Genomic DNA, 18,357 nt, shown 5'->3' with positions numbered 1-18,357 from the left:
ATTTTTTAAAATCCATTTCACCTTCAGACTATGGAGTACACACAGTTAGCTCTCTTTTTCTGAGGCCAGTCTGCCTGCAACAACAAGCAGCAGACAGGAGGCATCTGCATCAGTTCCACTCTGCACAGCGATGGGGAAGAAGCAAGGAAAATGACCTGCTGAAGCCTGAACTGGAGCAGAATCTTTCCCTTCAGCTCGCCACAGGCTCTGGGCCTTGCCATCTGCAGCAGGTGCTGCAGAAGACACCAAAAGCCAGGCAGCAAGGTTCTTACAAGTAGAATTCAGCAAGGAAGTTCTCCTAGCACATGCTGCTGAATTATTTATTTCCTTGTCTCTGCTCAAGAGGTGCTACTTTCCCAGACTGCTTTACATGGAGGGAAAACATTAAGACTACTTACCTTCCTCATTCTTCTGATACTGCTTCCGATCAGAGCTTGATGATCTGGCGCCGTCAGATGACCAATCCTTGAATGCTTCCACTATGAATTCATCCATATATTACTGAACCCACACTGTGTTAATCTTCAAGAGTACACACCTTACATATTTGTGGATGAGACGTTTGAAACACGGTACTTCAAAATAGTTACCACCACTTTTCCCTGTGCTCCCCACCCCAAAATCAGCTTGGAGTCCCCACAGTCCCCCCAGCCACAGCCCAGCACTCCTTCCACCCATCCCAACCCTTACCTGGCTGCCGAAGCCAGGCTATAGTCCATGCTCAATAGAGGAGAAGCCAGGTTCACTGTGAAACTGAGTCACAATGCAGTAAACAACCAGTGGCCAAGTTACCTGCCACCTTCAGTTTGAAAGCATTAAAGCTGAAGCCCTTTCAAGGAAGTGGGTGTTATTTTCCTCACTAAAGATTTAGAACACTAGCCAAAGTAATCCAGGTTCACTTTCTCCTGAGTGTATTATCTCTATTCCATGGACCCTTGGCCCTTGCTTTTAACTTCATTCATCCCAAAATGAAGTTTAAATAAAAGGAAGAGTGCTGTGCTTTTCATGCCAATTTGAAATACGGACTGTATTTCAAATTCAGAAGCTATGAAATCTGGAAAACAATATATTTCCAAATGGAAAAAAAAAACTAGATAAAAAGTTGGCTTAAAAAAAAAAAAAATCAGTAAATGTATGCACTTCTCACTAACCTTAAACTCTGCAGAAAGTGTTTGACGAGCAGATGAAGACCACAGCTCGCGTGAACAAAATCATTTCTAGTTTCAGAAATAGTAACAGCATTGAACCTACAGCTGTAACTCCACTGAGCTCACATTAAGTTTTGATGTCTGAATATCTGACACAACTGACATAACGAGCACTGCAAGGATATCAAACAAGTCGAAATGAAGACAGACAAAAGTATTTTTTAATATAAAAATGGTCTTTATTTCTTCAATACAAGGTAAACTACTATTGCAGTTTAAGACCAACACAAAAGTTGGACAGCAAATTGCTTAACAGTCTCCTAAAGGCTGAAAAAAAGGAACCCATGAAAGCTAAAAGTTATGCAATATTTCAAGTATAACATCTAAAAATGATGAAAAGATCCCTAAAGGTAGAGATTAACTAAGTACTTCTGCTGAAAATGTATTAAAATCCGCAGTTGCTAGGATACCATCTTACCTTGCTGAGAAATACAGGTCTCCGGCAACGCAACATTCAGCAGACTCTTTGGCCTGCTGAAATCTGGAAACTGCTTACTATATACATGTATAAAATCCTTTGGAGTTGGGCATTCTGAGAGACATCCATTTCCTTACATTTTGCAATGCAACTCTGCATTCCAACTCAGACAAGCTCCCATGCTGTATTTCAAAGCCATTTCTTGAATAGTTTACCCAGACATCCTTGTGCAAAATGGGAATGAGGAAACGCAATGATACAGGAAGACAATACAGCCTTATGTTTAGAAAGTCAGCAGCGCTGGTAATCTTCATAAAAATGTAACTGTTTACCAAATAGGAATGTATTTCACTTGTAAAACACCTGGTCCTTTTTATATTATTATTATTTTTTTTTTAAGGACACCTACACTAATTTGCAATCACTTGCATTTATAAAAGCACACGCATTCCTCATTTTCTTACATTTGAAGATCAACAGAATGTCTCTTTCATCATGTAATAATAATATGCACAGTTTAAAATATTTTCTATTACAAAATACAGTACACAAGAGGGTGAGGCCAAAGTCTATTAAGTATATCCCAAAATGTCAGCACTGGGGTGTAAAATTACATTACATGGTTTGAATAGACAGTATTTTTTTTTTTTTTAACTAACTGAAATGCTCAACTTCATTGGGATCAAAGGTGAGTACTGTTTACTATCTTCAAGAGACTTCAATCAAGTCAGAAGCTTTAAAAGATTTAAGCACAGAGATAGGCCATACCAGAGCCTACATCTGCTGCAATAACCGGGGCTATAGAAAGGATTCAGGAACTAACAAGTGCGTAATTTACAAATAGAGATGCTTTGTCATACTTTGTCCAACATGGAAAAAAAAATCCCCACAAGAACATCTAACTGAGGAACTTCTCTGTTACTTAGCAAGTCATCTTCTACAGCTAAGATGGTTTGAGAAGTACCCAGCAGGTGAGACGTGTTCCAGGAGGTGGCTGTGTGGCAGCGTGTGGGGACACAAAGACACAAAGCACCCCACCCCTGTCTGCAACACTCACTGCAGGGCAGTGCCGTGAACAGCTGCAACGGGCATCACTTCTGCATAAACACTGTGACTCATCAGCATGCTGCAACTGTGTTTAAAACCTATGCACTCCATTACCACAATAATTTAAATCCCAAACAAATCCATGCAGCTTGTTTCCTATGCCAAAATATTTTAGAAAGTATTCGTTCTTCTTTAAGAATATCACGTGGATCTGCACTTCCTTGGGATCTTGAGTGATTTATACCTCAGTGCAGAAGCAGTTTAGTGTCCTGGATCTCGGGAAGGCAGCAGCCAAACGTGCACGTTTTACATTTGAACCCCGTGACAACCCACCTTACTGAGCACTGCCCTACGAAATTTAAGGCTGTATCCTTACAACACAAAAACCAATGACAGACTGCATATAAAATTCTATAAATAAAAATAGGAGTGAAGTCTGTTTGACCTGTACACACAGAGCATATAGATAAAAAAAGGAAATCGGGAATTACATATTTCTATAAATGCCATATATTTTTACTAGAAACACAGATGACAAGTATATACAACATGTAAATCTGAAGTTATCAACATGTTAACTAGGAAAACATTTACAAGCATTTGGGTATGCAACTAGATCATCAGGTAAAAAAGTCCCGTTAGAAAAATCTAAGCCTCACCAGTTTCAAAGGAAAAAAACAGATTGCTCACTACTTAGAAGGAAAAAAATAAAGCACTAAAGCATCAAGCTGGCCTAAACTTAATAAGGTATCTCGTGTAAGAACAACTATCCAAGCTTTTAACCACACTATAAATAAAAACCTCAAGTTCTGGCAAACGTTTTTCATAATGCAATCAGAACCAAAGGCATTGGCACAGAAAGCAAAAAGGGAATGAAAGAAAAGGGCTGTACAATTTCCAAAATTGTATGTTCTTCTTTTGAAGAAATGTTTCTGACCTGTCAAAACATACAATCTAGTAGAAATTTTTATAAGAAAAAAGGAAACCTTACTTACAAAAACAAAAAGCAAACAAACAAAAAAAAAAACAAGGCAAAAAAACCTCTTCTGTCATTGAGATGCCACCACCCCAACCACCACCCACTGTGGGCTTTGTCTCCCAAAACAAAGGACACACAGCCTTATCCAATTTTCAACATTACTTATAAAAACACTGTTCAGAAGAAATATCAAGTATTTCCTCCCAGTTTTATCCTTCCATCGGATCAAGAGGAGATGAAATACAACAGAGCGAATATCAAAGGCGGCGGCAGGAGCCACCATGGCACCATCAGCGGGCAGCGCAGTGCCCAACTGCTGCTTCCTGAGCGCACACAGGAAGCCGTCAGTCACATGTAACAAACCCAAACCTGGTACAACTCTACTACGGATTCACTTACACATGATGTGCATCAGACATATTCCTTTTTGGTGTCTATCGGGGTCTTTGGATCTTTTTCTGTACAGATTTCTTGTTTCATTAAAAAAAAAAATCTAACAAAACTCACAGTAGGAAGAGTTCTATCTAAATAGTGATACGGTGTGCCTATCAGTTCAAACTAAGTACTCAGAGAACAGGCAGAAATAAGGGGCTTCATGTGGGGACCTCTTCTTCTAAGCCACAACACATTCAGTTTAACCTGTGTTGTTTTCCTTCCTGCTTTTTTTCCCCTGCTATTTCCATTGCCAGCAACAGAAATCTGCACAAGAAGCTACGCTCTGTAGAAGAGCAACGGTATCCTTATATCTATTTCAGTGTGGAGTAAGATATCAATTCCTGCATAAAATGCTTTTGATTTTTTATTTCGAGTTATAATATAGCTCTGCAATGGAACGTTACTTACCTGCTGCCTCTCCAGCATGAGCTATTCCCCATGTAACAGCTACAGACAGGTTATTCCTTCCTTAAACTTATTACACACAGCAGTAAACAATGTTTTGAAGTAAAAAATAAAATTACAACAGTATTGTTTGTAACCAACACCTATTCACAAAAAGCAGGAAATGAGTCGTGACTCATTAGATACAACTTTCAGTTTACAAAATGTTAAAAGGCAGCTTTCATTTGGAAACAAGGTTTAAACAAACATTGCAAATATCTTCTCAGTAGCAAATAGTTTGATTAACACCAGCGATCCCACCATGAGGATTTGAGGTACACAATTTAAGGAAAAAAGGGGTGGGGGGGTCTGAAGCTTGCAGCCCGGTCCAACAGCATCAACCTGGCTGCAGAAAATCCGGCCAAGGGTCGGTGATAAAAATATGAGAGCATTTCAGACTTAAGCAAAGCTTCTGCAGTAGTACACGCTACTGGTCCCGACTCAGCAAAGCATCAAAATCACTCACTCTGCACAAATTAACTTAGAGCATATGTTTACATTCCTTGAAATCGGCAGAATGTAAGCACATGCCCTAAAAAACCAAGTGGATTGAAGTGCTTTCCTGAACAGGAGAACAGATTTTAGGTCTGCTGCAAAACCTTCTGAGAAAGAAAATCGGTAAAAAAAGAAACAAAGAGCTAAGAGTTGCTTCTTAAAGCCATCTGAGGTCTTGAAACAGAACTTAAAGCACTAAGTGCAGCTATGTGAATCAGTGAAAACTAAGAATAAATCCGTTACACAACGATTTGCAACAGACAAAGAATGAGCCTTTGTGCAAGGCCTCCAGAAACGGAGTTTTTCCAAATTAAATGAATCTTTCCATTCATTTGTGCTTACTGAAATTTAAAACAATTTCTTGTAACTGGAATTCAGCTTCCACGCTAAGCTCCAGCAAACTGCTTTTAAGGAAATTTACAAAACCTCATTTGACGGATTTAATTAGCGCCGCTTTTTGCGAAGATACTTCAATATTGCCCACAGTGGAACACGGACATACAGGCGTACCTTCTCTTCTATATGCACGTTTGGATAAACCCCAAAGCATTAAAAAAGTATCAAACCCATAAAGTCTGAAAAATGGAAACATCTGCTTCCTCCTGTCACATCTAATATACAGCTATGTACAGACTGCTGCGGCCTCGGGGGCGGAGGGAAGGGAGAAACACATCAGCACTAGTTCTATAAAACTGTAAACAACTGCAGGATGATTCTTTTTTTGTTTGTTTGTTTTTTTAAAGCTAACCTTTGCACCCCTCAATGTGAACGGTTTAAGACGATGCAAACAGTTTAATACGAACGGCAGCGTCGACCGGGATCAAGACCACGTGAAAGAGCATTTTCAGTGTGCTCCCATCAGTGACCTGGGAGCACCTTCCTCAAAGCAAGAGAACACAAAGAACTGCAGTTTTTACAGTTTTATATGTCAGTGAGCATGTTCACAAGCCACCCAGGTAAACACTGCTAGAAAGCAAAATAGCATTAGAGGTTTTTGTAACCACCTGTCTTCGTATCAAAATTGAGCATGTGAGAGCAACATTAGTAAGTTCGACTCACTGAATGCAAGATTAGGTTGAGGCATATGCAAGAACTATTGCGATGTTTTTAAAGACAGCATCAATGTTTTCATTGTAACATTATCTTTAAATATTGCTGAACACAAGACTTTCCCTGAGGTGTAAACATCAAATAACTTGAACAGCTTTACACATCAGCCCCATTAAACAGTTTATTACAACACTACATCTACTGTAATCAAAGTGGTGCTGTGTACAGACATTATCATATGAACATTTTAACATGAACAAACTACTATAAAAACAAGCATTTACTTGACTTTTTCCAATTGCTCGCACATTATAATTGCCAAATGTATATAACCAGTAATGAAGTTGCAAAAGCTATAAGGTTTAAATCACACAGGTTTCCCTCAAATAAAACAGTTAAGCAACATAAAAAAAGTAAAAGAGCTACTGGTTACCATGTATGCAGATTTGCTTTATTCAGATCTATTCCTGTTCATTTTATCCATGAATCCTTACAGGCTCAGTTCAATCACATGAAGCAAACTGCCGGACAAGCATCTTTCCTTGAAGAACGTATCTTGTCTTGTACGCTGCTCCTCTTCCTTCAGCTGTAATGTGTCAAAATTTGTGATGTAGATTTTGCTAGTCCCCATAATACACAGAAAATTGTTGCCTTATCTATACATACACAAGTCGTGCATCTACTTCACCGTATGTAAACTAACACAAGCTAACAGGAGCAGTAGCTACTTGTTTGTGCAATTGCTTTAGGGTATGGTAATTAAAACCAATTGTGCAACAAAACTGAAAGAATGTGGATCTCACATTCGGAAGTATCCAGTGATAAAAATAGAAATAGCTACTGTTCCTGTGACTGATGGAAACATTTATAAAAAGCGTTTTCTAACGTATGGATTCTGAAAGAATAAACCAACAAGCATGTAAGGTAATTTTGCCCGCAGCTAGATTTTTACATTTTTACCTGCTCACTTACAGAAGTTTTAAACTGATTTAAATTTGACATTTAAGTAATGCACTGATTGTATCATGAAGTGGGAGGCTCACAGCCCAGTAACATTTAAGAGCGCACAGAATTTATAGCGGCACTTCCAAATTTCCAGCCTAGTGGCAAGCAGGATGGACTTGACATCTAAACATACACACTCGGTTTGATCGCACAAACCCACTCTTCAAATAATACAATACAGACCTGCAGGTCTCCTCCTGCCCTAGGAAAAAACCCAAGCCCTACTTCCTACTCCCGTCTACTTAGGCAATGAGGAACCAGGCCATTCAAAGTGAATTACCGTAAGAGTTCACAGAATACTTGGGACGGTATAATTCCATACACTGGATTTCAGTTGAATTCCATTACAAAACAATTGACTATCTTCATTTCATTAATAATTCACAATTTCAACATTCAGTAACTTCAAAATAATTTAAATCAAGTTCTTTAAAAACCCAACACATTCAATTGTTCATTTGAAAAACAGACATTTAGAGGAGCAATTTCATGAACGTATACCAGTACACAGCTGTCAAATATTCGTTTGCTATTATAATTGCAAAGCAGTTGGAAAAACAAAATATTCCATGTTTGTATAAGCGATTGACACATTTCTTCTTCCCTTCCTCAACATGATCATTAATGGCAGTGTTAAAAAGAACGTAAAACCAAGCAGCTGAGGCTGTATACCCTCCAGTATTCGGGTCAACTGACACAGTATGTGGGCAAGGCTGAAGCAGCGGCTGGAATTTCTTTTATTTGCAACCTTTGTTCTCAAGTCATCAACTAGTAACTACTCTGGAGAAAGTTCCCTCCCCAGAGGCCAAAGTTTCTGTAGATGTTACATATTTCTCAAGTGAACTTTTCAGAGGCTCAGTGACAAGGCACCGCACCCACATGCGGACACAATTAGGGGTGTGGGCTACATCAGCACAAACGGATGGGAGAATTTCGGGTTTTAGTGGACAAAAGGTATGACAGCTGTGAGACTGCATGTCAGAATTTGCTGCTCTCGGGATACAATTGCTGCGGCAAGAGTTATGGATCTTGAGCAGTTCTATGGCAACAGTTAACAGATCCGAAGCACCATGTGTAGGATCGATAATACTAGCATGAGAAAGCTTCTGTTCCTGAGAATTATTTGCTAGATTTGTTAGGTTACTTATGCAACTACAGGAACTTTCAAGAAAGCACAATAAACGGGATTTACAATTAATGCTTTCCAGCAGGGATCCTAAGATGGTCAACGCCACTCTAAAACTTTTAATTTTAATATTTTTAATTTTAAAACCACACGGCCAACTAAAATCCAAAGGGGTGCTACTTTTGATTCCAAATGTTCTGCCAGTGTATCCTGGCAAAAATCAGAAACCTTTGCGGTTCCAAAAGGAAGAAATGTATGTATGGATTATACCTTCACTCTCAGCCTTTTTCCGTATTCTACAAGTAAGTAGAATATCGAAGCAAGAAACACTTTGGGGAGAAAATAAAGATGAAATCTCTAGTCAACCCTTTGTTGTAATGCAGTTTTCCACCTGTCTCAAGTTTATATACGAGCTATCTGTCTCAAGCACGTGCCAGGTTTGTACAGTTTAACATCATACAGCAATCAGTTTCTCAGCATTTCCACTAATGATACCCAAAGAGCAGACTTATCTGTTGAATAGTTTGTTGTGGTTTAAAAGCTAAGGAGCATTTCACAAATGAAATCCCAGAGCTTAAGGGATCCAACATTTTTATATTATGCAAAATGCAACTTAAGCATTGTTTTTCACACCCAAAGACACTCTTACACCAAAACCCAAGAGATTTCTTTTATATATATATATTATATATATACACACATATATAAATATATATATATAAAAAAGTATCTCACAGTAACAACTATTTTTGCCTTTAATTCCAATCATCCAAGCAAGCATTTGAAAGTTTTAAACAGCTTTTAGAAGCGTGAAAATTCTACAGTAATTTAAAGTCTTATGTGCATACATCTGTCAGTTTATAATAGGGATTTATCAGATAGTTTCAGAGACTGAATTTCAATCTCACAAAACGTTCACATTTGAGTAAAACACATGATACATATTTGTCATCATATTCTGATAGCTCCTAAGAATGAATGTAGTTCTCATTTATTTTATTCTATACATAGGGCAAAAAAATACACAAAAGCAAAAATCCCATTCAAAAAAAAGTTTGTTTTAACTTGAACTAGGTTCCAGGTTGTCAGAAACCTTCAAATATTGTTGTTTAGCTACAACAGTACAGTGAGAATTAAAGAATTTCAAGCTTGACACTGTATTTACCATTCTGCATGTCAACTGAGATATGCTTCAGTCTTTGCCCTTCATACACGTACAAATTACCTACTCTACCATCACTAGCAGCTGTTCCATTTGTTGCATTTTTCCCCCCTGTTATTAGTGTACTTACCTGATATCTTTGACTTAATGTTGCTCTTAAATGAAACACCAAGACTGAACAATTTCCTGATGTTATAAATAATTTCACATGAACAGAAAAAGAACACTCCCAAACTACAGTTTGTTTCATTGCACGCTTCTCCTACTATCCCAGCCTGTCTATTCACCAAAGACAGATGATGAGTAGAGGTGTGCTCAGAAAACCAGCTTTTTAGTTTACAAATTCAAATACTATGAGGTTGGAAAGCACCTTTCACATTAATATATGAGGAAGACACAAAAGGTAGATCAGGCTGCCACAGAAAAACATAAAATGAAAATCATTCCCTCTCTCTTATTTTTTGAAAAAGGAAATCTTAGTTCTCAAACCACAATGAGCAAAACAAAAAAAAAAAAGAGTTTGTTTGTTCTCAGGAGAACATTGTACAAAACCCATGTTTTCAGTGCAAGTAATTTCTTTGTTTCAAATGCTGTAATTCCTTACAGACAAATTTCTTATGGAACTTCCATACTGCTCAAATTTGCCAGAACTGATTTCACAAAGCAAGGGGGAAAAGCACAGGCCACGAGGAACAGAAAAATATGTGTGTCTTGAGACACTTCAAAAGGCAGTAAAATTACAGCAACATTCATGAAAAGAAATAATAAGACTTTCAGTTCATTTGGTCTTCAAACCATCTTATCACCCTTCAGAAAATGAAATTACTAAACATTAAGAAACAAAACACGTGCTTCTGTAAAGCACCGGAATAGCTATCAAACAGCCTTGAGGAGGCATACAGAACAATGGCATCGTTTGTCTCTTACACTCTTAAGGTGGATTTCAGCTATTGAAACAGATGCACAATACATGATTTCTGTGGTAAATGCTAAAACATAAAAAATGCCAACCCCACATACATTCTTCCTCAAAAACACACATAAAAAGAGTAGGTAAATAATGTTCATTACAGCTCAACACTAGTAAGATCTGGAACCATTCTAGACATGAACATGCATATCTAGGGTCTTGGACAATGCTCCTACACAATTCACTTGAAATTCCTTATTATTAAAGCTTATTATTAAAATAATTTACAAAAATAAGCATCCTCCTTTTAATTTTCTTAAAAGGCTAACATCATACTTCATTTGGTGCTTAAGCATTTGTTAATACACTCTTACAGAAGAGTTCCTGCTTACGCAGGCAAAAATATAACGCATCTTTTTAAAACTGTCAAGTACCATTTCCCCTCCTACTGACATTAAAAAAAAATACAACCATATTAGTTCTTAGACCACTCCAAAGCTGAAACTATTTCAGATACATGAGATCAGTTACTGAAGAAGCAGACCAGCCTCAGCCTCAGAAGTGCATTAGTATGCATTTGTACAGCTGTACAAATGATTTTGCTTACAGTGGTTTGAGAATAGAAAAAAAATAATCAGAGAAAAGTCATGAAAAATGGAATACAAAGTCCACATACATTATCAGCTGTTACAATGTTAGTGTATTTTTTCTTTGCAATGCAGTCCAAATCCAGTTTAAATAGGAAATCTCAGATGACCCAGTAACAAAAACATAAAATGAGAAACTTAACATTCAGTAGTTATAGAAATTCAGACAGATTAAGATTGGGACAATGTATCAGCTAGAAATACATCATTGAGTATCAGATAAACTAAAAAGAAAAAAAATCTGTCTAAAAAAAGAATCAGGACTCATGCTGATGAAGTTACAATACTATTCTGTTTGTACACATTCATTTTGCTTGTTTGTTAATCCTAAACACCATTCTGTTGGACTCTTAGCTTTCTTGACTAATAGAAGTCAGACATTTGTCTTTTAAATCCATCGTTCTTTTTCATCTATAGACTTTCTATGTGCAAAAGCAAGATAGTTCAAGAAAAGGTTTGGTTTACAGCAACTCTGGATAACGAATTACTGATGCATGTGAAGCCTTCCTCAAAAGAAGGCACACAACAATCTTGCAAGAATTTAATTTTAAATCATTGAGTGTACAAACAGAAGTGTAAATACCTACTATGGTACATCTGAACTTTTAAAATAGAGTTTTATAATGAACACATTCATATTATTCCAATTTAATCCATCTCTAAGTGTAAGTAAATACAATACAAATTGAATTTCACTGTATACAGAAATATTCACATCTAAACTAGATGTGTAACACCCTTTTTTCTTTTTTTTTCTTTTTTTTTTTTAATATGCCAGTACAGTATCACATTTATGACTATAGGTACACACAGAAATAAGGAGAAGTACAGGTGCCAATCAGAGGGTGAGGGCACACAGGCAACTTCACGTTACTTGGTAAAACACAGTAATGTGGGAAGTGACTTCAGCACTGCTGATGTTTATTAAGTGGCTGAGATTGTTAAATCTGTTTATGAAAATTAACTAATGTAAAGAGCAAAACAAAAAAAAGTATGGCAACATACATCTTGGTGAAAGTGAAACATACAAATCAAAAATCACTGCACTTTTTTTTGTCTGTGTATATATATAAAAACAAAGCTACAGTAAAAACCCCTCTTCATTTAGACAGAAACAAGACAAAATGTTTACAACTTAACGTCTAAAAAAAATACCAAATGTCTTCTTTTAGATGTGGAATATTTAATTTGCTCTTTAAATCAAGTTCTTACACCCTATATTCTTTGTGCAAGGGAATCTTACCTATGCAACCCCTTTGAAAAGAGAGTTCCCAACACACAACAAAGTCAAAGTGGCATATATAAATCCCACCCGAACTGAGACTGAGTCCAGTCCCACAGTAAGATTAAAACTAATTTTGAAATTGTGTTTTGGATATTACAAAATGCAACCTAATGGTATTGGACATGTTTTGTTGGGGTGGTCAGGTAGGGAATCTGTACTTGACACAGAAACTCCATATAGGCATACACAATAGTCTAAATACACAAAAATTAAAACTATATTAACAAAGTATGTCAAGGACAAAAAAATAGTTGCCAAACCCCAGATTAACAATTTTTAGCTCAGCTCCAATAGAAGTTAAAAAAAAAATAATAATAATTCTGGAAGTACATTCATCATTCAAACTCAATGGTTACCTCCTAGTAATAAGAACTATTTGCAAATATCACAAATAGTAATTTATGATAAAAGGGAAAAATACAGTTCAACAAAAGAAACTGCATTTACTTCTGTTAAATCTTTATATTTAAGCTCTGACATTTTACAATTAAAAACCACAGTTGCTATTTTTATGCAACTCCAGAATGATTTCTACCAATCCGTTTTTCATGACAAAAAGTGGCATTAACAGATATATACTACTGCCAACTTTACTTTAGTTGCCACATTTCTCTTTTCTGTTTGAGCCTTTGACTTCCCAACTCGAGGTACGTTACTGCTTTTTTAGAATATAGCATCAAAGTTGGAAAAGACCCCTAAGATCATCTAGTCCAAACAAATAACCCAGCATGCCACTTAATATTTAGTAGACTACAGAATTTAATTTGTTCTCTCAGTGACACAAAAGCCTAGCATGTAAAATATGACATTCAAATACTGTAAAATTATAGGAATGTTTTCACTTTGGAGTAAATTACAGTTCATATGATTTTTAACGAGTTTTGCTCTGTTTAACTTCTGCAAATTAGCTTACATGAATGAACATCACAAGAAGATCTGGAAACTAAACCTGAGAATGGAGAAATGGAAACTGGGCAGACCAGCAAAGTCTGCTGGGTTTCAATTTGAGCGTACGTGTAGTGGGAAATTCTAAAAATGGAAAAGACTATTGCAGCAAAAACAATATGTAGGGTTCTTTTTTCCCCCCAGTTCCAAATATAAGGAATCACGAGCAGCTTGGATTACCAGTCCTCAAACCAGCATGTTAAAGGGGAATGCTCACATATATTTTAAAGTTTTTAGCAGCACACTAAAGAAAGCATAATTAACCTGCTACTTGGTTGCTATCCAGACATTTGATGCATGCAAGATTGCAGATACATGAAATGAAAGAACATTTTAGTATGTGAATAACCAGAAAAGAACCGATCCTTGCGTCATACACTCATTTACAAGTCTTCAGAAAATGAGTTTACTGTTCAGAGGAAGGAGAGAACGACAAAGCAGGATGGTGAAGAAAAACTGACCATGAATCTTACTGGCAATAACACTTAAATTTAGCTAGCAGACAGAAAAAGGTGAGAGGCCAGGTTTTTTACAATAAGGTCCAAAATTCAGCTACATTTCCTGAACTTGAATAATACTTACTGAAACAAAAAATTTCTACCAGTGCAAGGACAGCACCTGCATGTACTTGTGTTCCCTACATTGAAATAATACTCACATGTCATACGAGGAGCTAATTGCTGCAGTAGATTTTCTTTTCTTTTATGATACAAATGAAAAATACAAACATACGTTTACTATCACCTTTTAAGATTACGACAGAGCAGAATTACCAGTCTGGCTTACTGCTTGTTAAGAGTTGGTTCAACTGCACTTCATAAAAATTGCAAACATTACTACCATCTAAAATTAACAAGGCGGCATGCCAGCTGCAGAAGGAATCACACCAGTTCTCCCTCCCAAGGCCAGAGTTACCTGTCATTACTTACCTAGGTTCATTTCAGATGCTAAAAGAAGAAAGTAATTCATTATATACTGCAGGACCATTGAAATGCAAGCATTCACTGAGTAAACAACCCCAAATCTAGAGCAGTAACTTCAGTTACTCAGTAACAGTAAACTTTAACACAAAACAAATGCTCACCTTCTTTAGCGATGGCGATATTCTCTCTCTCTGTCTCGTTCTCTGTCACGATCTCTATCACGATCACGATGTCTCTCTCTTTCTCGGCTTCTTTCCCGATAATAGTCATCGTGACGATCTCTGCTACGTGATTTATGGCGTCTACTTTTTTCTCGTGACCTACTGTGGTCCCTCTCCCTGGATCGTTCACGTCTTCTAAAAAAAATTACTTCATTACTTTTTTTCCCCCCCCCAAAACACAAGCCACCCGCACGCCACTTTTGTATTTTGTTGGTTGGTACAACTTGGATCAAAAAGACACGAGAGAAATACCTCCTCAGCCATGACAGAAACGTCTCTGCACTGTGATGCAGAGATATTTTTTATGTAACATGGAAGATGACTGGGGTGGCGGCTAAGAACAGCTAACAGACAGTAAGATGTCATCCACCTCCAAACAAGGGAAAAGTCAGAAATTACACGTTCAGAATGAAGGACAAGGCAGCTAACATCAACTGGAGAATGTAATGTGCCTCAAATGATTCCTGCAACATGGCTGCTCATTAGCATTCTGAAAGTGTGGGCCAAGATCAGCTGCCCATGTTTTTATTACTCAGTGTCAGCTACTCTACTCCTACAATATCCAAATAAATCCAAAGAAGTTAGAGGCTCAGTGGTTGTTGCAACTCTGAAAGGGTTGTGAATAAGCAGTGGGTAGAAGACTGAGTTTTAAACCTATTCTCAATTTTTTGACTGCATGAGGAGGAAAAAGAGGACAAATCATTCTGGCCAACCTCCTTCCCTTGCCAAATGTGACAGGTGAAGAGAAAGTTGCTATTAAGCAAAATGAAACTGGTAACAAATACCCTCTAACTTAATTTTCAATAGAAAATAATGATAAAAATTATATATGTGATATATACTATATACAATATATTGCATCTGAATTGATGATAATAATTCAATTCTGAAGTTTACTTTTTGCAATACTGCCATATAGAAAAGGACACAAACTGTAAGTTAGCAAGCTAGCCAGATCCACCTTAAAAACAAGAGACAGTTAACAGACTATTTACATTCAAAGGTTGTATTTGGTTCTTTCACGAATTTCTTGTGCAGCTGAGCAAATCACTAAGCTTCTCACATGACTTAGTTCCTCCTCTGTGAACTAGTCTTGCCCTACACCTTTCCTTTCAGAAGGGTGGATGGAAAAGGAAAGCTTTACCTGGATCCAGAACCATAGGACTTGGACTCGATTCCATGAAGGCAGTCTTGAAGAGAGCTAATAAGTACTTTACAACGATCATCAGCAGATACTTTGGACTGTTTAATTAAGGAAATTGCAGTTACCAGGGTCTCTATAGCACTTCCATAGTCCCCTGAAAATGATATAAAATCATGAGAAAATTATGCCAATTAATACAAAGATTTTTATCTGTAGTAATAATACAATTTGGAATACTTTCCTTCAATAGCCTTCCAAATCATTTACTATAGGACTAAACATTACAGCACTGTCCAGATCAGTACTCAGAAGACACTCTCAAACATCAGTACAAAAAGAGTCATAGGTTGTACCTAAATTCAACCTCCTAGGAAAAGGAAGTGGCTTCAAGGCCACAGGCTTTCTAACAGGAAAAAAAAACAACTATAAACTCTTTTTGCTTGGGCAGTATAGAAAGCAAGTCTTACTAACCAGCACTGGCATCTGATACAGCTCTTGAAATGGCACTGCTTGAGATTGCTCTATTTCTGTTCATGATTTCTTCAAATTCTGCTTCACTTAGAGGTGTCCTTGCAGCATCCATCTCTCTGCAAGCAATAAAAATTAGTGTTTAAAAGGTTAAGAAAACCTTAACGAAACATCATTGCAGTTTTAACAATCCAAGTTTGCAACTTTAAGCAAAATGACAAATAGAAAAGAAAGCAGGATCTGGGTTTGTGTTAAGGACCATGTTACAGTATAAAATCCTGAAAGCTTGAAAATAAATAAGTTAAAAAAAAAAACAATTATCACATCTGCTAAATGAGTTATTCTTGTTCTACCAATCTAGTTTGAAGATTCAGCAGCACTTAAACCGTGCTTTACAAATATTTAACGTTTTCATAAAATCCTTCAAGGTATCTAAGCAGACATTACACCAGCTGAGTGGATGCAAAAATACACGTACATGGGTAATGCAACTTTCAGCAAAATTAGAAATCTTTTTATGACACTCTTGGAATTAGAACTATATGATCTGTTTCCCAGATTCTTAACTAAGACCAGAGGGCTGTAACTTATAAGAAGCAAATAAAGTTTGTCATCTTTAAAACTCTCAATTTTCTGAACGACACCAACATTTTACTGCTAATTCTAGGTTTTGCTTCTGGTCAAGTTCAAGATGCTCCAATTTTATCCCCCAATCATAGAAAGGAGAAAGCAATTAAAGTGAATGCTTGCACTCATTACACTTTTTAACTCTATTAGCTACCTATACACAGATTCTAAAGTAACAAATTTTAACTCATACAAAAAAATTTCCCACAAGTTTTGCAGTGTTCTATTAGCCAGTCTCTGAATCATATAGAAAACCTGAAGAAATGTGTTAGAGACAAAAGTTGAGACTGTCAAATTGACCCACTGCTTGATATTTCTAAAACAGTGTTAGTTCCTCTGGTAGAAAGAAAAATGCAGAATAACAAGCAATACTATCCTCTTAAGTGCAAGAAGTGGAACAAGATCCTATAGCCAGTTTAGCATAAGAGGAAATGTCTAAAAATTCATACCTCCCTGAGTTTTGAGTATTATTTTTCGTGTGCCTCCCATAGAATGGAATATGTAATTTTTCTCTTATGGACATGTTATTTCCAGTGAAACGCCTATGATATATAATTAATGACAATTTAAATAGTTATGGATGATAGTCTTAACATTTTTAATGAAAAAAGTGGACAGAAGTTCTTCTGTCCTATCCCCAGCCTTCCCTCCCCAGCCATTCTATAAACTGCAGACAACTTAGATTTTGTCCATCAAAAAATACAAAGCACCTTATTATATCCAGGCAATTAAGCCAAATGCTCGAATTTCTACAATTTCTACAGGAACATAGCATGTACAATTGCTCTGGTTTTTGGAACTTTGTGCTTATATGTAAAAGGAAGAATCAAACTGCCTTTGCAGAAAACACTTTAGGCAAGAGAAGATTCTCTCAACTATATCAGTAAAATCACAACTGAAAATTCCACATGTAACTACATAGAAAGTATCTCTCTTAAAATCAGTCCCCAAAAGTTCTAAGGAATACAAGTATGGTGAAAATTAAGAAAACAGCGGCAAGACAGAGATGCTTGAAAGCACAGATGAAAAAGATGTTTAAAACAAGATGCGGAACACTTGACTAGTCAAGTCAGAGTGAAAAAACCCTGACCCAGATTGGATCAACTACACAAAAGGCTGCTGCTACAAAGACAGAGTGTACAAAATTACAAAGTAGCTTGACAGGAAAGGAAAACAGAAGTCTTGCAATAAATTCCCACCTGGCTTTTGAGACAAAAGCTAACTTTTAATTGAATCCTTAAGAAAAAAGGGACAAGCAGAACTGCCAGAAGATGAGAATGACACGAGCTTGGCGCAGCACCATCCTCAACACATGCACATATTCAAAGAGAAAAACTCCAGAGCGTTTTACAGTGACAGCTTGCAAAGCAAGATGGCAAAGGGACAAGTGAGAATTTCAAGTTATGACAGAAGCACAACCAGAAGCTACTGGCAGGAAGTGATATAATAAGTTAGCATGTAGAACACACAATAATGATACTGTGAACAATGTACACAAACAGTTCAAAGCTGAAAATGGAAAGCAAGATTACTAGCAATGCATTTTAGGATTTTCTTACTGTACAAGCACATTTATGAGAGTTCATACACTAAGAAGCGAACGGGCAAATCTCATGATTGCAGGGATCCCCTCCAGCTTTTTTTGTTTGTTTGTTTTTTTCCCCCTTCTTTACTTTTTCTAACATTTGCATTAAAAACAAAACAAAAAAGAAATCATGTGTTTCCTACAAGGAATAAAGTTATATATAAAGCACGTTACACCAAAAACACTCACCTTCCAGGTGGCCCATAGTCACCTCTGTCATATGGTGGAGGTCG

General features: G+C 36.8%; 1 protein-coding gene across 1 annotated transcript in view; it reads right to left on the bottom strand.

Moving 5' to 3' along the window:
- Positions 1 to 1,913: 1,913 nt before the first annotated feature.
- The window catches only part of CPSF6 (cleavage and polyadenylation specific factor 6), a 24,184-nt gene continuing 7,740 nt past the window's right edge, over positions 1,914 to 18,357 (bottom strand). Inside the window, 6 exon segments of the mRNA XM_019611260.2 lie at positions 1,914 to 6,662; positions 14,241 to 14,435; positions 15,445 to 15,598; positions 15,916 to 16,031; positions 16,989 to 17,081; positions 18,314 to 18,357. The exon segment at positions 18,314 to 18,357 is cut by the window's right edge and continues 101 nt beyond it. Coding sequence (XP_019466805.1) covers positions 14,246 to 14,435; positions 15,445 to 15,598; positions 15,916 to 16,031; positions 16,989 to 17,081; positions 18,314 to 18,357 — 597 coding nt within the window. The 3' untranslated portion in view covers positions 1,914 to 6,662; positions 14,241 to 14,245.

Source organism: Meleagris gallopavo, chromosome 1 (genome assembly GCF_000146605.3).
Source record: "Meleagris gallopavo isolate NT-WF06-2002-E0010 breed Aviagen turkey brand Nicholas breeding stock chromosome 1, Turkey_5.1, whole genome shotgun sequence".
Taxonomy (NCBI): domain Eukaryota; kingdom Metazoa; phylum Chordata; class Aves; order Galliformes; family Phasianidae; genus Meleagris; species Meleagris gallopavo.
Note: the sequence above shows the minus strand (reverse complement) of the source record. Positions and strands in the feature narration are given on the sequence as shown.